Source organism: Gymnodraco acuticeps, unplaced genomic scaffold, assembly GCF_902827175.1.
Source record: "Gymnodraco acuticeps unplaced genomic scaffold, fGymAcu1.1, whole genome shotgun sequence".
In the NCBI taxonomy this organism is placed as follows: Eukaryota; Metazoa; Chordata; class Actinopteri; order Perciformes; family Bathydraconidae; genus Gymnodraco; species Gymnodraco acuticeps.
In genome coordinates this window covers 282,564-305,418 of record NW_022990172.1, presented here as the reverse complement: position 1 = coordinate 305,418, position 22,855 = coordinate 282,564, and the positions used below count along the sequence as shown (strand labels likewise).

The 22,855-nt window shown below is 40.9% G+C and overlaps 1 protein-coding gene across 3 annotated transcripts in view; it reads right to left on the bottom strand.

Moving 5' to 3' along the window:
- Positions 1-475: 475 nt before the first annotated feature.
- Positions 476-22,855, bottom strand: part of ttll12 (tubulin tyrosine ligase-like family, member 12) — a 40,652-nt gene continuing 18,272 nt past the window's right edge. For 2 of the 3 annotated variants that reach the window (XM_034217648.1, XM_034217649.1), the window contains exons 7-14: positions 22,107-22,223; positions 20,348-20,542; positions 19,648-19,759; positions 18,305-18,456; positions 15,164-15,245; positions 14,516-14,584; positions 3,291-3,428; positions 476-805 (exon numbers count right to left, since the gene is read on the bottom strand). In XM_034217648.1, coding sequence (XP_034073539.1) covers positions 590-805; positions 3,291-3,428; positions 14,516-14,584; positions 15,164-15,245; positions 18,305-18,456; positions 19,648-19,759; positions 20,348-20,542; positions 22,107-22,223 — 1,081 coding nt within the window. In that variant the 3' untranslated portion in view covers positions 476-589. Of the gene's footprint in view, positions 806-3,268; positions 3,429-14,515; positions 14,585-15,163; positions 15,246-18,304; positions 18,457-19,647; positions 19,760-20,347; positions 20,543-22,106; positions 22,224-22,855 lie in introns of all 3 variants that reach the window. The other variant, XM_034217650.1, reaches the window with a different exon arrangement.

Genomic DNA, 22,855 nt, shown 5'->3' with positions numbered 1-22,855 from the left:
AAGGACAGAGGGTGTCATATTGTCATACTGATATTTTGTACAAACTGTAAAGTCCACTGAGACAAATGTAACATTTGTGATATTGGGCTATATAAATAAACATTGATTGATTGATTGATTGATTATTAAGAATGAATATTAATTCTTATCATTGCCATTGATAGGAGACATCCTGAGGTGTGTGCTTTCATTTTTACTATGTGTAATTTATTTCCTACATAATACAACAATATGTTTTAATTGACCACTTACTGTGTAGCTCTGTATAACCAGATAGGGAGTTGTTTTTTGGACTGGGTTATCATTCTCAAGGTCGCAGATGTTTCAACGGCTCCATGTTAACCAGACACAGCACACACATCTTTTGTTCAGACCTTGCACACTATTGCCGTGAACATGTGACTCTGTAATGTTTGAATATTTTTCTGTGCAAAAACGTAATAAATATCCAATCTTTATTGCCACTACAATAAAATCCTAGTTTATCCAAAAGTTTTATTTTTTTGCAATTTGTACATTAATTTGTAATCACTGCGTTTGTTACACCCAGCGTTTAGAGAACCTTGTCAATTCAGATGGTAAATCAGTTTTAGACGGACACAAAACAAAGTGAATGTGACGCTGTATAAAAAAAAAATACAGCGTACAGTAGATCATGCGATTTGTGTGACCGGGCATTGCTCGGGCTGATCCAGGAACAGAGTCTGGAACATGTGGTTGTAGAAGTCGGGGTGGTAGAGGCAGGCCCTGGCACAGTCGGGGCTGAAGTTAAACTCCAGGATCTGAGGCTGCATGACACGCTCGCCTGGCCCAGGATAAGAACACACACAGGTTAGAAAACAAATTAGAAAGTCAAAGAACAGAACCACGGTTCCTACACAAAGACAACAGGCAAAGCTACTTGGTATTTCAATAAACAAATTAACAGTATGTTTAGCTATTTGTTTAGATTATAATATTTTTTCTTGCCGGTCAAGTGTCCAGAAATAATTTATTTTACCTGACAAATTTGAAACTTACCGGTCATGTTTCAATAATAATAATAATAATAATTGTGTAGCAGAGTTTCCATTATCATGTAATTGCCGGACTATGACCGGATATGCTGATGTTTAAGGGTGCATTCACACCTAATAGTCCGCTTCTCTGGTGAGCACCAGACCACAGTTTGTTACATTGTTTCATTTTTCAGAAGGTTCGGTTTGCGTTCACATGGGCAAAACTCAAACGGACTATAAACTTTAAACATAAGTCATGTGCACGGAAATGCTGTTCAACCATTGGTCAGACATTAAGGGGGTAAAAACGCAAATCCGGGCAATTTCTACCGGAGCCTCCGCCATGGAGCATCAGCACTTTTGGCAGGTTATTCTCATGCTGCTGTTAATCTGGAGATCAACAGACACTAGCGGCCCGCGCATATGATTATATAATCAGACAACGTCCGTTAAAAAACATTATAACACATATAATGAGACGCTCTGCAGTAAAGAGGGGCGTTTCATCGACGACAGGTGTTCTCACTTTTATGTAGCTGACGGAGAATTTTTACTTTACACGACACTGTTCAACACTTCGTTCTGCTTCACTCTTTAACTAAACAACCGCAGATGTCTTGAAAGACTCTTTCGCTAAAGATTTTGAAGATATCTGCGTTCTTGTGACACGTAAATACTGCTCTTCCTATGTTTTGGTGTGGACTGCGTTCACACCAGCAATGAACCGCTCCAGAGTTCGCAAGCAAGCGCTCCGAGACCACCTATTTTAGCGGACCAGAGTCCGGTTGTTTAGTTCACTTAAGAGGTCTCGGATTGCGTTCACACCGACCCAAATGAACCGCACCAAGCGGCTAAACGTACCAGGGTTCGATTCAACCGGACTATAGGCCTACAAGGCAGGTGTGAACACACCCTAAAACTCAGTTAATGGGAGTCATTTTCATATTGCTTCAGTTTATAATCGTAACAGATCGAAATGTTCATTTTTCAATAAATGATGCGCTTCCACAAACAATATAATTATTACATTCAAACAAAATACTTATAGTAGATAAAGTACATTATTCAAAAGTTTACATTAACTTTGAATAATAACACGGGAGAAACCGGAGTCTCTCTCTCTCTCCCTCTCTCTCTCTCCCTCTCTCCTGACAGCCGGTCTGTTTCTCATGCAGCTCGCTAAACAGCAGGCGGAGCTTCAGGTGATCCTGCAGAGCTGCATGTCTTTGTCAGACTCAGCAGCTGATCTGATCTCTCTCTCGCGTCCGGTTATACTTCACTCACGTTTATGTCCATATCGATCAGATCCAGCTCTCCTGATCGGCCTTTATAGAGAGCACCGATCAAACTATTAAGAGTGAATATCGGCCGATAATGAACGGCGGCCGATCGATCGGAGCATCCCTAATCATTACCGGACATTTTGACCGGCAGGTTTTGAATTTACCGGTTTTTAATAAATGTTACCAGCTAAAAACCAGTAATTACCGGCTAACGGAAATCCTGTTTCACACATACAGTTTACCCATCAATGTTTGAGGGAGACGATAGGGAGCGGTGAATACAAGGCGGTTTAGTGACCCCATATTCAAAAGTGCTTTAAGTGTTCAATTGCACTCTGAACTAATTGGGTGTGTTGTGTGGTAAAGTAACGTGTTATAGCAGAAAGTTTAATACAGCGTATTTCTGGTATATTCATTTTAATGATGTCACCTGATATATAGGATGTGTGTTAAACTTGAATATTCCTAAAATGATGTCCCATTTTAAATAGAAGTAGATTAGCGCAAATGGTCTTTTCTTCCACTTTTGTGTTATACAGTAATCAAAAGGTGTTTTTTTTGGCTATTTGTGAGTAGGTAAGGTACAGAAGAACCTGTGATTTCTGCCTTGCCTACCGGCGTTTTTACGACACGTAAAGCTTCCGACGTTCACCAGAGGGCAGTTTCCTGATGTGTTTTGTATCTTAGAACACAATGTGAGAATTGCTGTAAGCTTATATTAACCACAGACCTTATTTTGGGACTTGAAGCGAATACAAAAAAAACCAGACATTGACTTCAAGACAAGGGAGCATTTAGGACTCATGCTGCACCATTGTTTCACAGGTCAGTTGGGGAATACTATGCACCAGGCCCACAAATTGGGAATGTGAACCCTGACCCCAAAAGCCTCTAATCAGTTGAAATTCCACAAAGGACCCTTATTTGCTGGCCTATCCAGAATTCCAGATGAGGCTCATTGTCTAACATTTTTAGCTGCTTCTTCACCATGCTGATTGCAATCGCTCACCTTTTTCCCCGTACTCCACTTCAGCATGAGGTCTACGGCATAGATGGCCCGGGATGGCGGGTACGAACAAATACCGTACGGAGGCGGTCGAGACGAGGCTGCCTCAAAGAACTCCCTGAATGCTTTAAACACCTCAGCCTGGGAGCGGTGGGAAAAGAAAGAAAGGGAAGTTTTATTGTGTTAAAATGTAAGAGGTTACATACATATAATCAAATATTGTTAGAGTGATTGTTGTGTACGTTTCCAGTGTGAGTTGTAATGGAAATTTGTATCATTCACCATGTGTTCTTCTTCTTAAGTTTTTTCTGACACAATGTTTGACAGGAAGCAGTAAACATGTCTTAACTTACATGAGACGTAAATTATGTTAAGAGTTATTTGTTATTGTAAGGTTGGTGGTCTTCTTCTTTTAAGGAATTTTTTTTGTATGATGTGATTGATGGTGTGATATGAATGATAAGTGCGACACGTCGGCGCCTGCACTCACAGTGTCGTGTACGCAATGCTATGAGTTACTTTGCTCCGGTTACTTATGTTGCCGCAGATATTTAAAGGGTACCTATCATGCAAAATGCACTTTTGTGCAAATTGTGATGGAAACTTCTGTGCAGCAATGCAGAGCCAAGGCTCAGGAAAGGATGGAAGCTGGAGCGGCTTTAGTCAAACACTGATATTTATTGAGAGTAGAATACGGCCGGAGAGATCACAAAGTATATCACACTTTCATGTGAGCCACCAAGCAACACTCTGAAGACATAAAGTAGAAACATAGATTTATATATCCTTAAAGGAGGGACCTAAAAAGCCCGCCTTTCCTACCTTAATCATTACCAGACATTGGAACAAAGACCCGTTTGTATTACAAACTCACATGTGCCCAAACTTCTCACCCACAGGAAGGCAGAGGACCTCTTGACCTGTGTCCTTCTCACATTACAGGCAGGAGCATATGCGACTTAACGAAAAGCATGTTTGTAATTTAACAGTTTCTCAGAAAAGCTGAGAACCTCAAGACACAAAGAGATCTCCTTAAAATATTCTCTGACACAAATGTGATGTCTTTTATACATAAATATGTGTCCCCGGTGAGTCTGGGAACTCACGCAGCGTCTGAAAATAAAACCCTCTCTTTCCCTCCGTACCCAAATCTTTTAAAAACGGGTGTACAACGAGCGGATACAGATTTGCATCCGAACTGACGTGTCCATCCGAGGTGACGTCGGCGGACCCACAGAAAGTTGCTATCAGAAACAATGCCTGACGTGTTTTGGACGTCTTTGTTTACATTAGCAAGCCTCAATAACACTCATATGGAGCTATTTCAGGGTCATAAGTTTTGATCATTCAAAAAAATACAATTTATGTAAGTTTTTATCCTGAACTTTGAAAAATATAATGATGTATTCAAAATAAAAATAAGTATTTGAAATCATTTTTCAGGTTGAATATTATTTTTGATTCAGTTCAGCAATTTTTTGAATAAAATATTTATTTTCAGATTTCAGATTTATACATATTTTTTTATATTTGAATCCTTCAAATCTTGATTTTTCAGGTTTCACATTGCTTTTCACCCTCAGATCGTTTTTCACTTTCAGATCTTTTTTTTTCGCTTTCAGATCTTTTTTTTTCGCTTTCAGATCTTTTTTTTTCGCTTTCAAACTTTTGGCCCTGATGTTGCTTGGGGGGTGGGGCTTACCAAAGAGTAGTTTGGCATCCTGAGTGGCAGGCCTCCCTCTGTCATGTTGCCTTCATGGATGTTAGGTAGCGCGAGAAATATAACTCAATACTTTCTCAGATACCGCTCTCCGTTCAGGATAAAAACTTGTACTTTCAAATAAATCGTATTTTTTTTAATGATCAAAACTTATGACGCTGAAATAGCTCCATACACTCAGAGCTAACCTGTACTGAGGAGCACATGTGTTTAAAAAGCAGGAAATAAAAAAGAACTCCCCTTGTGATAAACCTGCAAGAGAAAAAGCATTTGAGCTCCATACTATTTCAGAAATAATCCTTGACGTGGTTTAAACAGGATGGCGTTTTATCACAACCGAATTTAACTTTATCTCCGTTAGAATTCTGATCAGGCATTAGCTCCGCCTCCTCTTATTAATTTTTTTCAAGCTAAGGACCGAAAATCTGCGTTTCTCTAACAGGGCTTCAAAAGAGGGGTTTGAGTAGTATGAGACATGGCTACTGTTATATCAATCTTGGACCTAGTCATAGTAACTAGGTATGTTATTAAGTTAGTTTCCATAGAATCGTCTCTTTGCTAATTATTACGTTAAGTGAGCTGACGCCAAGCTCAGAGGAAATGCAAAGAGGCTACATTTAGATATAATACAGTTAAGTGTTAGTTAATGAAAGAAATGTATGTGCATTCATGTGCAGATGTATATATAGTTTGTTAATTGGATAATTCATTTCCTGCAAGACTCCTAAAGAAGTCATGAGATGATGACCTTTCGACATCTGGAACATGTCCAAGTTTAGGAGAACTGACAATGTGTGTGCGTTAAACATGATTAGGGAACATGTTCGTGTGTCATTTAGAAACGTATATCTGCCCTGTATTTCTTGTATTCATGGGAGCATTGCTGTATGATTGCTAGAGAGCAGGTAATGTTTCCCCATTGTTGTTTGGTGGTGCGCAACTAAATAATAATGATTAATCTCAACTATTTCTGTGTTTGTGTTTTATTGATTCCTCTCTGTTTCATTCTTTCCTGTTGTGTTATGCTGGATCGCCACAACAGCTACAATGGGTGATCTGTTTGGTATTTTGAAAAACTTCACAGACATGTTTTATATAGGTATGGCCCTACAATATATTTTTCAAATATAGCATGATAGATCCACTTTAAGTAAGCTCGCTTGCTGCAAATGTAATAATAGTCAAATTGCTCTGAAGATGGGCAGTGATAGGTGATAGGCAGATTCCTTATACAGCGTATTTCTCGCTTATTTATTAAGGTAACACAGGTCAGAGAGGCCCCATTGTCTCTTTGCTAATTATCAGCAGATGTAACCACGCTAAGTAAATTACCAAGGTCAGCGGAAGACCAAAGAGATTTTTATTAGATTATAATAGAGAGAAAACATTGAGGTTCGTGTGTTAGTTCATGTAAGGAAAATTGTGTGATAATTCATATCCTGTGTAATGTCTTTATTAGGATCCCCATTAGCACTAGCATGAGCATTGGCAATTCTTCCTGGGGTCCACACACACTCAAAACCTATATAAACATACATACAACAACATTAAAATAAAACAAAACAGCTCATAATTTCATGCAATTTACAGTGAAATGAAGTGAAAACTAAAATGGTCATCCAATTATCGCCATCCTAAGGCCAAACAAAAGTAAATACAAATAAGTGTACATAATAATATATGCATACATAGCCACAGGCACAGTTCAAATTTACTTTGTAATACTTAAATATTTTTTTAGCAACCTTTTGAAATGGACTTGAGAATTTTCCTGAATGATGTGAACCGGAAAAGAGTTCCAGCTGACCATGGCTCTGTACATGACTGTTTTCTGTCCCATATTTGATTTAGATTTGGGTAATACAAACCTTCCTTCTATTGTATGTCGTGTTTGATAGTTATGTTGTGCATATTGCGCTATAAACCTTTATGATAATATATCTGGTGAGTGAGTCACTGTAATATTTCTGACAAAATTTAATAAAATATAAGTTGACCTCTGTCTGACAGTTAACCATTTCAGTGTATCCAGCATTTCAGTGACTCTGGTTCGGTAGGAGCACTGCAGTGCACATCGTGCTGCCTTATTTTGTGCTACTTGTAGTTTGTTTAAATCTTTTTCAGCAGCACTAGACCATATAACCAAACAATAATCAAGCTGCGACAGAACCAAAGCATCCAAAACTTGTCTAATGACATCCATAGGCAAATATTTTACAAGTGACACACCCCTTCCCATTTTACATACAACACTATCAATTTGTTTAGACCAAGATAATTTATGATCCAGGGTTATACCTAGCAATTTTGTCTCCTTGACCTGTTCAATTTCAATATGGTTTAAATGTAGTTGCAATTTTGGTTCACCTTTTAACTGATGATTTGATCCTATTAATAACAATTTTGTTTTTCCCGCATTAAGTACCAACTTATTATTTATGACCCACTCTGATATCAGTAGTAGATCTTTATTCATAACATTTGTCAACTCTCTTGTAGTTGATGCTGCATAATATATTGTTGAGTCATCTGCATACATTACAATTTTAGCTTTTTCTAACACTAATGGTAGGTCATTTGTAAAAATAGAAAATAAAAGTGGTCCCAAACAACTACACTGAGGTACTCCACAAGTGACTGTTTTCATCTTTGAGAGACTTCCATTAAAAAAAACAGTTTGACTTCGATTTGTCGGGTAACTTTCTAACCACCTCAGCGTTTCAAAATTAAAACCATATTGTTCCAGCTTGTGTAACAACAAAGAATGATCAATGACATCAAAAGCAGAACTAAAATCGAGTAGTACTGCACCCACTAACTTCCTATTATCTAGTTCGCCCTTCCAGTCATCTGTCATTTGTGTTAAAGCGGTGCATGTGGAATGGCCAGGTCTGTAAGCATGTTGATACAAAGTATTAAGTTTGTTACCTTCAAAGTATTTTTGTATTTGATTAAAAAATATTCTCTCCATTATCTTGGCTAATGCTGGTAATAAACGTATTGGACGGCTATTTGTACCAGAAAATGGTTCAGTTGGATTCAGTGGAATAATTTTTGCTATTTTCCATGCCTGTGGGCAAATACATTTATCAATACTCAAATTTATAATATGACAGATAGGCTCTGCAACAAAATTAGCAACATATCTAAGAAATGTACCAACTAAATTATCCACTCCTGGTGGTTTATCATTACATTTACCTAGTAGACATTCAACATCTTTAATTGTCACTTTTTCTATTTTAAATGTACACTTCTTATTTTTCATAATTAAATCCTTTATTAGAAATGTGGAGTTACTATTTATAGTTTGATTCATATTTCTCCTCAAATGTTTTACTTTATCAAGAAAATAATCATTCAGATGATTAGCAATTTGTACTGGTTTTGTCAAAAATGTCCCATCCACCTCAAGATATGTTGAGGTGGATTTCGGCTTACGGCCCATCATGCCATTCACTAAACTCCAAAGTTTTTTCTTGTCATCCTTTATCTCTTTAAATTTTATTTCCATAATACAACTGTTTTTTATTTTTATTTAATGCTGTAACATAATTCCTTAACCCGGTAGCTCCCAAACATTTTAAAATAATAGTATGAAATAGATTCATGGTAATGTCTCGCAACACTAGATCTAATCAATACATCAAAATTACATTTTAGGAGGAATAAACAACAATAGAGACAAGTTGAAATTTGTCTCTATTCAAAATCTAATAAACATAAATTCATACTCGCAGATGATGAAGTAAATAACTTCAAATAAATGAGTAGATAACTCAGACCAGTGAATATTGGCCTACAAGAAAATAAAAACAATTGTGGAGATCACCAAAACTGCAACAATTCCCATTTTCATAATACAACTAATTTCTTCTCCTATATGTATAATCATACCATCTATCAGGTCATGTCAATCAGTAATTTCCCACCTTCATTTCTGGTTTGAACTGAAACCGGGCTTATCACTGTTTTATAGAAATGCTCAGCTTCACTACAGTCCCGATAAAGTTTGGTTTGTCCATTGAAGGTTACGATGAGCCTTGCGGGGGAACAATAGTCCATGCCTTACCTCAGCCTTGCGCAGCTTCATCCAGACGTCATTGAATAGGGCTCTCTTCCTGGCAATATCCGGAGTAATATCAGGAAATATCTTCACTCGCATGTCACGGAAAAGAATCTCTCCCTTGCTTCTTGCCAGCTTCAAGATAGCTTCCTTAGCTTGACATCTCTGCATAGTGACAATCATAGGTCTGGGTCTCAAATCAGTCCCCTGCCCAATCCTTTATGCAATCTCGACTGCCGGTTCACATGAGAGCTCACTTCCAAACTTTAAAAAGTTTGTCACAAAGGCAATGGGATCGCTCTTCTCAATGTCCGTTTTCAGTCCAATCACACGTAGATTAAACTTTCTGCTTTGAATCTCCATCCTCTCTATTTTGTCTTTGAACTCTTTGTTTTCCTTCATTAGATTGCCATTTGCGGTTTCGAGTATAGCAACCCTACAATCCATGTCGGTTATCCCCTCCTCCATATCACGAGCTTCTGAAAACATGAGTCAAGTTCTCCCTTTAAAGCATCAAGCTGCGGCTGGAATTTCTCGAAAGCGGCCCCTATCTCCTCTCTTATTATGGAGCGTATTAGTACCGACAGCTCCGAGTGGTTCACCAGCGAGGCCCCGCTCTCCATGGCATTCTCCTCTGCTGCTTGTGTGTCACTCACTCCCGAAAGACCGCTGCTCTCATTCAATGGCACTTTAGCCTTTTTGTTTGGTTTTTTCGGTGGCATCCCCCACATACATTCCCCACATCGTATTTCGCTATAAACTTTGAGTGATCAACTTGCTCATCTAATCATAACCTGATTTCTCAAAAAGTTTGCTACGGGAGCTACACGCTCTCAGACTTCACACACAACTTCCGCGCATGCGCATGAGTATGAAGGGTTAGTAAAGAGCCCAAAGGTGACGGCAGATGTAAGGGGCTGAGAGGCAGGGTAGTGGGAGGCACCTACATTCCCAACAGGTGGCTCCACCCGCTTCCAATTAGCAGTATTGGGAGCAGGTGTGGAGACCTCACACCTGGTGCTAATCACTCCCTCAAGGGAGACAAAGCACACAGAGTTGCTCAGTTGTGTGTGGCACATGGAGGGAGCAGGAAGCTCCCAGTGTAAGGAAACGTTTTGGTAAGCTGGTAAGTCGGTTAACGGCAACGGCTACGTTAGCCTTTGTTTAATGGAAGGTATTTTAGAGTTTGATAGCAATAAAGCCTTTTTTTGGATTTGAACACTGCCTCGGTCGTGATTGCTGCACTACCACTTTCCTCTTTATCTGCCCAGTCCTGTTACACTGGTGGAGAATGCGGGCATAAGGACTCTAGTGGTGGTGTTGCAGTCACATTTTTAAGATGGAGGATGTACTAAGAGAGTTTGGTGTGCATTTCTACTGAGCAGCAGACTCTGCAACGGGAGATGATACAGGAGCAGCGGAAACAGAATGCGCTTCTCCATGTGGAGGTCCTAAAATGCCTAACAGCAGCCTCTCCTATCCAGAGGGGAGCAACCGTGCAGCCTAACCCAGGTCGATTCATCCCCAAAATGACAGAGTGATGAGATAGAGGCCTACTTAACAGCCTTTGAGCGCACAGCTGAAAGAGAGGGCTGGCCAAGGGACTCCTGGGCTGATCTGGTTGGACCGTTCCTCCTGGGCCCGGCACAGCAAGCTTACTTCGACCTCCCTACTGACCAAGCAAAGGATTACGTCGTCTTGAAGAGGGAAATCCTGGTGAGGTATGGCTACAGCTTAGCAGCAAGAGCCCATCGGTTCCATGACTGGAAATACAAGCCAGAGTTGTCAGCCAGGGCCCAGATGTATGACCTAGCCCGGGTAACCAGAGCCTGGCTGACCTGCAACCCCGAAAAGTTAAGTGTTTTAGAGAGGATAATGATGGACAAATACATTCGGTCTCTGCCCTATGAGATCAAGAAAATGACAAGCCAGCCAGTCTGGATGAGTTGGTTAACCTAGTGGAGAGCCACATGGTCACAGCGGACCTGCTTAAGTCCACACGACCAGACACTGAGTGGGGCCGGAAAGTCAGTGGGGAAGCATCAAGGACTAGACGGGCACGAGAACCACCACGGGAACCAGAAGAGGTAAGGCGGCGACAGTCCTACCTGCCAGAGGGCCAACCGTGTTGCTACCAGTGTGGGGAGACAGGCCACATTTCCCGGGACTGCCCAGGGAAGGATGAGCTAATGCCGACCGCCAACTCATCTGGTGCAAGGCCCTGCCACCTTCTTGACTCTTGCTGGGTACAGGAAAGCTCCCTGGCTCAAATGATACCAGTCAAAGTAAATGGAAAAGATGCAGAGGCGCTAGTGGACTCAGGAAGTGTGGTGTCCCTCATTCAACCCCACCTCCTCGACCATTTGCCATCTGAAGAGACTGTGACCGTCTCCTGTGTCCATGGGGACAGTAAATTATACCCCACATAATTCATCCACCTTACCACGGTTAAAAGGCAGCTGTGAGCTGAAAGTGGGGGTCGTTCCTTCCCTACCAGTCCCAGTCTTGGTGGGGTGAGCAGTGCATGACATTAAGGATTTTGGGAGATGGCCCTGTGGGCCATCTAAGCTAATTTACAGATGGCCCTGAGCCCAATAGAGATTGCCCTGAAGAATGCGCGCGGACGAAATGACGCACAAAGGGTTTGGGGGGCCTCCCCCTAGAACATTTCGATTTTTGCAGGTCTTACGCTGTCTGGTGCATTCTCTAGACTGAATTATAAGATGAACCACCACAATATTATAATGTACAATTTCAATTTTATTCTTCATTTCACTTGTTTGTTTGTTCTTGTTTGTGTTTGCTCGCTTGCATGCTCTGCATAGCTATAAGAAATACTTAAGTTGTTGGTCAAGACACTTTCCATCTGATGAAGGCAAATGCCTTCCCAGATGTAAAAAAGTAGAAAACATTACATTCAGTTATAACTGCCAAAACAAACGTTATTTACACTATTATGGCCCCTGTTAAAAATGTTTAACCAGCAGGTGAGGCTTCATTGCCCGAGCTAAATACTAGATGGCCCCGGGCCATCGGGCAGTCGTTAATGTCGAGCCCTGGTGAGACTGCCCACTATACAAGCGCCTGCGGCACCAGAAGGAGGTGAGTCCCAAAAAGCCCAAGCGTGCCAAAGGAAAACTAGAGAAAGGACAAATTGCCACCCAGGGTACTTCTCCTCAGCAGATCCCCAAAGTTGTGTGTCCTGCAGAGTCCTGCACGGGTCTGATTTTCAAGACCCGCTCCCACCCCGCGACGTGCAATAGCGAACCTGCCCCGCTACCCGCAGATATTGCCAATTAGTTCCGCAACCCGACCCGACCCATCGGCACAAGATCCGCAACCCGACCCGAACCCGCATATATATGAGCAGTGAAAACGTGCAATTATTAACACACGCAGTTGCATATTTGTCTCAAAAAGCGTGGGATGTTGGTTATTTTCTCCATCTAGGATGACACCAAAAGCCTCCCAGACGTTGAATTTCGCTCTTGAGGAAGTGTTATTGAAAATGCTGTATTCTCCGCTAGAGCTTCATCTCAGTCATTGCGAATGTGGCGCGCACAGCAGCAGATTGATGCGCTGCAGAGGTTATGATTATGCGCGGTCCCGCGGGGGAGAGGTCTGAGGATTTAAACATTAAACTAAATTATTATTATTTTAATATATTTATTATGCAATACCCGCGACCCGACCCGCATCATCTTTGTTTTACCCAGAACCGAACCCGGAAAAAAGCGTTTGAAAAAATACCACCCGCGAATCACCTTTTTTGTGGGTCACCCGTCGGGTACCTGCGGGTACCCGACCCGATGCAGGACTCTGGTGTGCTGTGCCAGAGGAGCAGAGAGGCAACCAATCTTCCAGTGCAGATGAGGCAAATGATAACCCTTTTGTTGCTTTCCCTGGAGACCTAAGCACAGGTGATGAGGAGGGTGAAGTCTCATTGCTTCCAAGTTTGAAGGGCCAGTTTGTGACCGCCCAGATGGAAGACCCCAATCTGAAATAGAGGGAAAACCAGTTCCAGGAGTAGGTGAGCTTACATGTCCTCATTTCCTAATAAAAAATAATCTGTTATACTATGCCAAAGAGGTTGAAGGTCAGCGAAGAGACTTGTTGGTTGTCCCAAAACAATATGTGTCCACAGTGTTGCATCTGGCTCACAGCCATGTCCTAGGGGCCCACCTAGGGGTTGAGAAGACAAGGCAGCTAATTGGGAGCCGGTTCCACTGGCCAGGGGTGGTAAGAGCTATAGAGCAGGGGTTTTCAAAGTGTGGCATCTGGCATCGTGGCAAGGTCCCTATGAAGTGGCAGAGAAGGTGGGACAAGGTACGCCAACCTGGCCGTCACAAACCATCCCAAATATACCATGTTAACCTGTTAAAGAAATGGTACGCCCGAGAGGCACTGCTGTGTTGTTCTTCCCCGGTTGTGTCCCCCTCTTCTCCAGACAATGAGGTGGCCGAAGTTGAATACGGTCCAGGGCTATCCAAAGCTCAGTTACAGCAAACCAAGGAACTGGTTCAGCAGAGTTTGGATGTGTTCTCACTACGACCTGGAAGCACAACGATGGTGGAACATCAAATCCACACAGAGCCGGGCCAAAAGGTAAAGATGCGGCCCTATCGGGTGCCGGAGGCAAGACAGGCGGCCATTGAGCAAGAAGTGCAGCAAATGCTGGCTATGGGGGTGATTGAAGAATCTCACAGTGAGTGGACCAGCCCTGTCGTTCTGGTTCCTAAGCCAGACAACACCAACAGGTTCTGTAATGATTTCAGAAAATTGAATGAAATCTCCAAGTTTGATGCGTATCCTAGGCCCAGGATAGATGAGCTAATTGATCGGCTTGGGGAAGCCAGTTATATCAGCGTGCTGCTTCCCCTCCTCGGCTCCTCCACTCGCATCTCCTGTGGGCGGGACTAAGACACGAGGATAGGAGTCGAGGAGGGGAATCTCAGAAATTAGATACGGCCAGTATGTCTGCTTGTGTGTGTTTGTGTGTGTCCCTCCCCCTCTCCCCTGATTGTCTCCCTTCAGGTGCACCTCTCCCACGGGTGATCCCAATTCCCTAATCAAGGCCTGCATAAAAGGCATGAGGAGGGCTGCAGTCTCCCTCTTCCCCCTCCACACGGCCCTGCTTTTGCATGCCCAAGTTTCTGCTGTTTCTTTGTCGAATAATAATACAATCTTTGGTTCACTCTAACTCTGCACTTTGCTCTTCTTTTTGTTGCAGCTTTCGAGCCAGTCGTAACAGAAGTTTAAAGAGAGACATAACATTTGGTTACTATTCTGGTTGAGGCTTAGGACACGCTGGATGATAATCAGAGGGATTTACATTGGTATTGCTGGACCTGACACAGAAAACTATTCGTAATGAGGTGAGTTCCTTCATTCAAGAACATCCTGGAAGTGCCCCCCGTTAAAGGGTTCAAAGTGTTCACTTACTTCCACCTCCTTCCATGGATACAGCGGGTACTGGTTGTCAAACATGGGGATGAACTCATCGTAGTGCACCTAGAAACAGAGAGATGGTTATTGGTCTTACAGACATAACAAAATGTAACAAATTCATGAAAACTGATTCAAGCTTTTTTAGTTTTCATTTCATATTCATTCAACAGAGTACAATAGACCTCTGTTGTGTAACTCCCTCTCTCAGATCACTGATCACCCACAGTCTGGTCACATGGCACCTTGAGACTGATCCTCTTCCTGAGTGCTGAGATCTACAGTACTGTCTCTTGATATGTAAGGCTTACAGAATATTATTATTGTAATGTTATATAACATCACAGCATTCAATTCTCTGATAATCATAATTGCCATAACATTAGTCACAAGGTGCCCCTACTTCATATAATCAGCCTGGTTGAGCCCTCTCTTCAGTTTGAGTTGTTGCACTCGTCTGTGGAGACATTGCTTTCTGTGTGCTTCTTTTGCAGAACCCTTTGACTAGTTAATTTCAAGAATTACCGCCACACAGTTCTGACACGAAAAAGCTTCAGCAAGCCTATGATCTTGCGACCACAGACTAATTCTACAAATAAATAGTGCAAGGATGAATAACCAGGAAAGGCAATTTTTTTAATGAACCTGCTTAAGCTGCACCCCCTCCGCATAGTTCATGACGGTGAAGTGTTTTTGGTAATCATCAAAAGTGTCCAAGGAGAAAGGTCTGGATGGGAGAGAGAAATATCAGATTCATGTATGAGAAAAAGTTCACTCTGCATGTTGACCAACACATAAGAATAAGGTAAAGTCAAGTGTAACCTCTTGAATTTCTTGAGTCTTCTTGACACTTGTATTGTTTAAATACACACAATCAGCAGGAGTCAAAAGACAGCATGTTGGTCAGTCTAGCACTTGAGTTCAAATTAAAATAGAGCCCTACCTCTTGGATGGATTACCATGAATTCTGATATAGCTGTTCATGGTTACCGGAGAACTTATCTTTATGAATTTGGCAATCAACTTATCTTCTAGTAGCGCCATTAAGTCAATTTCAGTTTACACAATACGTTGTTTCTATCTAATGGTTTTGTTTTCTTCACAATGAGCATTACAGCCTCAAGGTTCAACCCCCAATGCCAATATTGTGTGTCATGACTCCTAAAGTGTTTTTTTACATTTGAATCTCATAGCAAAAGGAAATTCCTCCATTTTGAGAATCTAGTCACAGATACAGTAGATATTTGTACAAAAAGAGAGATTTACAATAATAAAAAAGGGATTTTTATAGCACTATTGTGATGTCTAGTCTTTGCAACAGCTAAAAGTGCTTTTACAGCTCAAGACGTGTCTGCTTATCAGGAGCGAAAAACATTCACTCACACAATTTGGGTTTAAGTATCTTGCCCAAGGACACTGACATGTTGACGGGGGTATAGTCTAGCAGGAAGGGCCCTCAGATTTTGAGATACCCCTACCCGAGGTAGAACAAATGACAACAATGATTTTTCTTATCTTTAGGGTCTCCCATTAATGAAATTGATTGTTGTAACATTTTATTTCAGGGGAAAAATTGTTTTTTTTTTGTTCTTTAGAACTACCCCAATCCCTGAAAAAGAGCCGTTTGTGACCCTGAACAGAGCTGTTTCAGTGCTGTGGGCGGAACGGAAACCGGACTGGAATTTCTCAAAGAGGCCGTTTAGTTGGAGATGGTCCTGAAGCTGGGCGACAACTACATGTCTAACTGTCTACCAGCATGTCATGCACTTACTGGCTGTGGCACAACAAGTAGTTTGTACAGAATAGGAAAGACAACAGCATTCACCAAACTCAAGACCCATCTCAGCGAGCTCAACGATCTGGCCCATTTTGGACTCTCTGCCAGCTTGGAAGAGTCTTTGCCAGTCGCAAGAGAATTTGCACTTCTGCTATATAAAAAAAAGGAAATTGGACTGATGTGCACAAACTTAACCTAAATTACTAGATACGAACCATGGAGGATTAAAATATAACGCATGCATTTCAGCGTGTCACATTAACTATCGCGGGCCGCCAGAAACATTTCCCAGGGCCGCCATTGGTCCGTGGGCCGCACTTTGAGAGCCCCTGTTTTAGAGGCTTGCAATTTAGAACTAATACACTTTATTGTTTTGGGTTACTCTTATTCTGACTATTTGGTGACTGACTATACCAGCCACCTGGTATTTCCCTCTCCAAATATAATGACCATCACAGTGAGCATTCTTAACTTATAGGCTATTGTGCCACTTATCCCCCATTCGGAATTTGACTATCAGAAATGTATAAAGAAATCTCATTTGCAATAGAACTGTACCAGATATTTCCATACAACTACTGGTTAGTGTTCAATAGCACCCTAGACCAGTGTTTTTCAAAGTGGGTGCCCCGACCCCCCGGGGGGCACAAGGGGGGTCACGCAAAGTTTGAGGGAAAGGGGAATATTTTTTTTTTTTAAAGTTACATCTTTTTTTCTTTATTAATAATTGCATATCTATCAATCTATGTCTCCTTTGATGCCAATCTTTTAATATTTTTAACTTATTCATATATATATTTATTTTTTCAATCACACGACCGCCCTTCAAGCCAATCAGAATTGAACTGCCGCTACTGAGAGTGAAACTGAGTATCTGCTCAGCTTTTGGAGCAAGTGAGAGCTAGTGAATATTTCGCTCTGCAGCTGGATGAGAGCATGGATGTAGCAAATATTGATGTTTATATATATGAATATAAATATGTTGTTAATATTACTGTTGAATATTATATATAATATTATTAAGGCATAAGTAGCTTTCAAAAATGCTAAAAATATATGTTAATTGTTCATATTACTGTTCAAAAATTATATAATATTATAAAGACAGAAATCACTTTAAAAATGCTTTAAAAATATGTTTACTGTTGATATTACTGTTTAATATTGTGTTAAGAATGTTTATAACAGAACACACAATGAATGTAATGAATGACAAACCAAAGATAAATACAAAAAATGTTTGGAAGAATAACTGATTATTAATTATTAATACAAATATATATTAAGAAAATGTATTAAGCTGTATGATTAATTTTAAACATAATGTACTCATCATTTAAGAAAGAAATTGCAACAGGGGGGTCGCCGCCAGACGATAATGCTATATGGGGGTCCTTGGCATGGCAAAGTTTGGGAACCCCTGCCCTAGACAATTCAGTAATGGTATATTTTTTTAGGGATTTCTGTTTTTCTGATAAATGAGAAAAAAGTGATTGAGTCCTATGTTCCTATCACCAAAAAGTACAATTTCCGTCTAAACTAAAGCTAAGTTTACAGGACTATAATTCAGTATTTTCTTAGTTAAATAATTGTCTGACTATTTGGCGATGTGACAGCCACCTGGTTCATACCTCAGCAAATCTGAAGAGGAAAAGAGTGATCATTCTCAAGTTATGGGCTTTTTTGTCACCTTTCCCATATTCGGCCTGGTCTAATTTGGCTCTTTTTCAGGGATTGGGGTAGTTCTAAAGAACAACCAAAAAAACATTTTTTCCCCAAAATAAAATTTCACAACAATCAATTTCATTAATGGGAGACCCTAAAGATAAGAAAAATCATTGTTGTCATTTGTTCTACCTCGGGTAGGGGTATCTCGAAAACTAAAGCCTTTTTTGAGGACTTGCTGCTGGACTAGTAGCCCACTTAACCTCCTGAGCCGCAGAAGCCACCAATGTATTGACAAATGCATGCATGCATGCATGCATGCATGCATGCATTGCATGCTGTACCTATTAGCAAAGCGCAACCAGAAGACGTTGTAGGCGTAGAGACGCAGAGGCTGCACAGAGTGCAACATCAGCATGTAGCGAATGTCAAACTTCACCATTCCCACCTCCTCTCTGTTGAACAGCACTGGGTCTTCAATGTACTTACACACCACCTGGAAAACACAGACACAGCAAAACACACAGTTAGAGGCTACTAAATAATAAAATGTAAGATTAATATAAATGCTTCCTTCGTATGTGCGCAATAACTGTTTCCATTACTTTAACTAAGACAAATGTTTTGACATTGTATTGAGTAAAATAAATAGCGGAATGTTCTTATGGAGTGATTTGTTACAACCCATGGCATTTCTCTGTTGCAACAGCTCACTTTGAGCTCCTGCATCAGCAGCACATGTGGCGCAACAACACAGGAAACATCAGAAGCTGAGCTCCAAAAACAGGAAGCACAGCTTGCATGTCACTTTTAGTTTTCAAGTTTTTTTACCCAATATGGGGTATACATCCTGTTTAAGGCAGCATATAAGAGATGCGAGACGATCACTCGAGTCCGACTGAACTTCGGCTTCGGCTGCACAGCTGACAGATGCCAACTTACCAAGGCAATTTCTTTCCAATAATTAAACCTAGTAACTGAGTATGCCGTGTGTATGTAAACCCAACCCTTGCCAACCATAACTCTCAATAAATAAAAAACACCTAAGAACTTCAACCCTAGCATCTGTCTCCTTTTTATTTTTTTACCCCACTGGGACACTTGGCCAAAGGAACTTCAACAAAATAAGTAACACAAGCCGGTCGCTCCTCACGTTACAAGCAAATTATAGTATAGAATGCCACACAATGACCTAAAAAGTGAAGTCTGTTGGGAAGAAATGCTGCGACTAGCAAGCGGGAAAATAAGCTAACACTCTTAAGCCGCATTTCGACCACAGGTTTTAGCGCGGCTCGCCATAGCTCGGTTCACCTTTGCTCGGTTCGGCTCACTCTAAGCTGCGTTTCCATTACAGTTAGTAACAAGGGTAGTAACTATAGTAACCACGCAGTGCAGGCATGTTTTCCTAAAGGTGAACCGAGCCATGGCGAGCTGCGCTAAAACCTGTAGTCGAAATGCGGCTTTAGTGTCACATTGGGTGCATCCACCAATTAAGGTAACTTTCCAAAACCTATAATCCTGTCCCTCATTAACACCTCACTTCACTGCATTCAACGCAGTAGGGGAACTTAGAAAAAAAATAACGTTTGAGTCTGGTCTGTAAAATGTTGCTTTTTTCTGTCCGATTAATGTACAAGGTCTCCTTAAGCAAGCTGGCTTCATGGCGTCTGTTTCTCAGCGAGTGTACCTTTGGTGTACTCTCTCTTTGTCTGATAATGTAGTCCAGGTTGTTGGTGATGTGCATGTCCAGTCCACGGGCCAAATTCCAGGGCTTACAGATCCAATGATTATCATTCCCCCTGAAACACATGCCAAAACATCAACGTTGTACTTTAGTGCTCATGGATCAACAACATCAGTGTTGGGAAAATACTGAATATACTCTTTAATATCAGAGTAGCACATGATAACAAAGGCCTAACTGTAACTGTGTACGTAACCGGATGTATGATTACATAGATGAAGCTCATGAGACACTGTTGTGAACCTACGATAGCTAGGTTCCAACGATTATCATGATAATTCAGCCCCTAGGGCAGTGACCATCAACTGGCGGCCCGCGGGCCAAATCTGGCACGCCAGACATTCTCATCCGGCATGCGCTGTGGCGAAGTGCTTAGTGCGTTAACCCCAGTAGCCCCAGAGCCAAGCATAGAATACCGCTTTGAACCGGTATCCATGTATCTTGTGACTGTGTAACTCCCTCTCTTATAAGCATGTGAAGGACACAGGAACTATTGGTACCATATGCTCTGTATGTGATGACTTCTTCCATTCTTGCAAGGATAATAAATACATGCATCCAGTTATTGAAGCTCAAGCCGGTGACATGTGATATTTTTCTAACAATCAGCTACATATTTTGGAAGACTTTGCAACATTCCCACCTCTGTTGTCTCTGTTTATAATGCTTGATGAATTGCGGCAGCTCTGAGTGGAGGTTAAAGGTCTCTGGGAGCCAATCAGGTTGTTGGCCGCATTTCGCCCTTCGAGCCACGGCAGCCATGCAGTCCTTCACCGTGATGATGCTCTCACAGGGAAACTGGTTCAGCATCACATGAGGTCGTTCCTCGCTCAGCTTCCTGTCAGAGAAGATGTAAGGACAATCGTATCAACAAGAACCATGATGTGGACTTCACACAATTGTGCTTGATATTAAATAATGACATGCTATTTACGGACTTTAGCCTTTTGTTTCAAATACTTTATCCACTCCCATGGGCTAAAGAGGAGGAACCTTACCCTACGTTCACATTACACTGTCTTTTAAAAGGCCCTTTTTGTGTAGTATTTCGAGGTTGTTTTTGTATATACTTAAAACACCTGAACAACATAAATAAATAGCGTAATGTCTTTATCTATTATCTGTCTTAGTCTGTGTTGGTGGTCATGTGTTTAACGTTTTTTTTTAATTAATAATTTTTGCTATCCTGCTGTTAAGATTGTATAAAATAACCTTTGGCAGATTGAATGTACTGGTCATGTGTTGGACTGAGTTTAGAATTGTTCCGCGTATAACAAGGTTAAAGTGTCAGCAAACATTGATGAAGTGTCATGTACATTTTGTTTTTTTGTGATTGCATTAACGTTTTTTTCTAAATATTAACCTTTTACTGTTGCGACCCATTCTCAGATCCTGGAAGTCTTTCTTAATTCTTTGAGACACGAGGTGCTCTGTTGTTTAGGAAGGATTTATGACAACACGAATAGAAGGGGGAGAGAAACAAATGGACTTCTACTGGTGAAAAGTCCTTACATGCTATGTTTTTTTGTTTATTGCATTTGCCCAAGATGGTTGTGTGTGCCCTATCCTTGTCTGGATGTAACCCTTTCAAAAACTGTGCCTAACTGACTTATTACTTCCCCTCGTAAATCATTTACATCCCCATAAGTGAATGTTTTTTTTAAATTGATACTGTTTGACATCATAGCGCTGTTATTTAAATTTCTCTGGTATTACATTGGTGACGTTAGCATAACCACTGAAGCTAGTCTGACTACTTATTACAATCCTATTGTGGCAGATAATAGGACATTTTTTACCACCGTACTTTTCTGTGGATTGTTAATGGTCCTAGTCTGACATGAAAACGTGTTTATCATGTATTGATTACACCCGATAGCTATAATAAAATCTGCTCCAGAAGTTAAGTTTTAACTATAGTTGACTTACAATGGTTATTTTTTTCCCCTTTCAAGGTGATGACATTGGTTAATACCAATAATTTGGATTGTTTTTCTAACACAGCTTCATACCACAAGGTATGAGATGTTCAAGGTTACTGTCTGGGACTGGTGTGGAGGAGTTCAGTTTTAATGTTGATAAAGTGCTTTACTATCTCACACTGCCTGTGCTGCAGCACCTCTTTCCGGGGGGGGAGGGTGGGAAAAAGTGCCTCTTGGCAAACAACTATCCCCAAGAAATACCAAGACTATACAAACAGCATGTTCTTGAGCTGTTATGTGTGGGAACCTTTCTGTGCCTAAATCATAAAAAGGCATTTACTAAAGGCCTCAAACAATGCAGATATTGGATTATATATCTGATAAATCTCCTTTTAACGCATATAATCAACCTAATTTCCAACAACATATCTTGTGTCTGAGCTCCACTGAAAGCATGCTGTGTGTTGCTTTGTTGCTCACCTGTAGTCTTTGATGTGAGTATATCCCCAAATGATGTCCGCCTCTTCCTTGTCCTCAGTGAGCTGGAACCGCTGGTGTGTCAGGTTGTTTGTTACTTGGGACAGGTCGGAGTAAACCCTGAAACAGAGCATGGTAAATTATAGAAAGAAGGGTCAAGGGTGAACAAAAGTGTTCAGGTCAAACTGTCTACATTCTCTAAAGTGAATGAGGTATACAGCTCACCTTACAGGCTGAGGCTTTCTTGTTTTATAGTCCTTCTACAAATAAAACCGTAATTCATAAGCAGTAAAAGGCATCCTTGCTGGAAGGATTAATTTTAGTGCTTAAAAATTCCTCAGTGTATTAACATTTGCGAAGTCAGCCACACTTAATCTGGACACCCTCTTCGATGTTAACTAACGCATCGCAGTGAAGCTGTTGTTGCTTAAAAACGAGACCACATTACACTTGAATGAAGATGCTATCTTAATACGATTAATTGTGCAGCTCTTTTCTTCTTGCACCTGCATTTTAAAGTAATATTCTTAAGCTGTAGCTCAATATGTAAAGCGACATTACAGGGTTTTGAATCCCTCTAGCACAGGGGTCTCCAACCTTTCTTCATCTGAGAGCTACTTTGAAAAAATGAAAGTGGCTCCCTTTCGGACACATACTGTATGATTTATTATTATTATTAATATGAAGATATTATTAAGATAAGATAAGATAAGATGTTACTTTATTGCTTGAACATTTTAGTTTAGAATGTG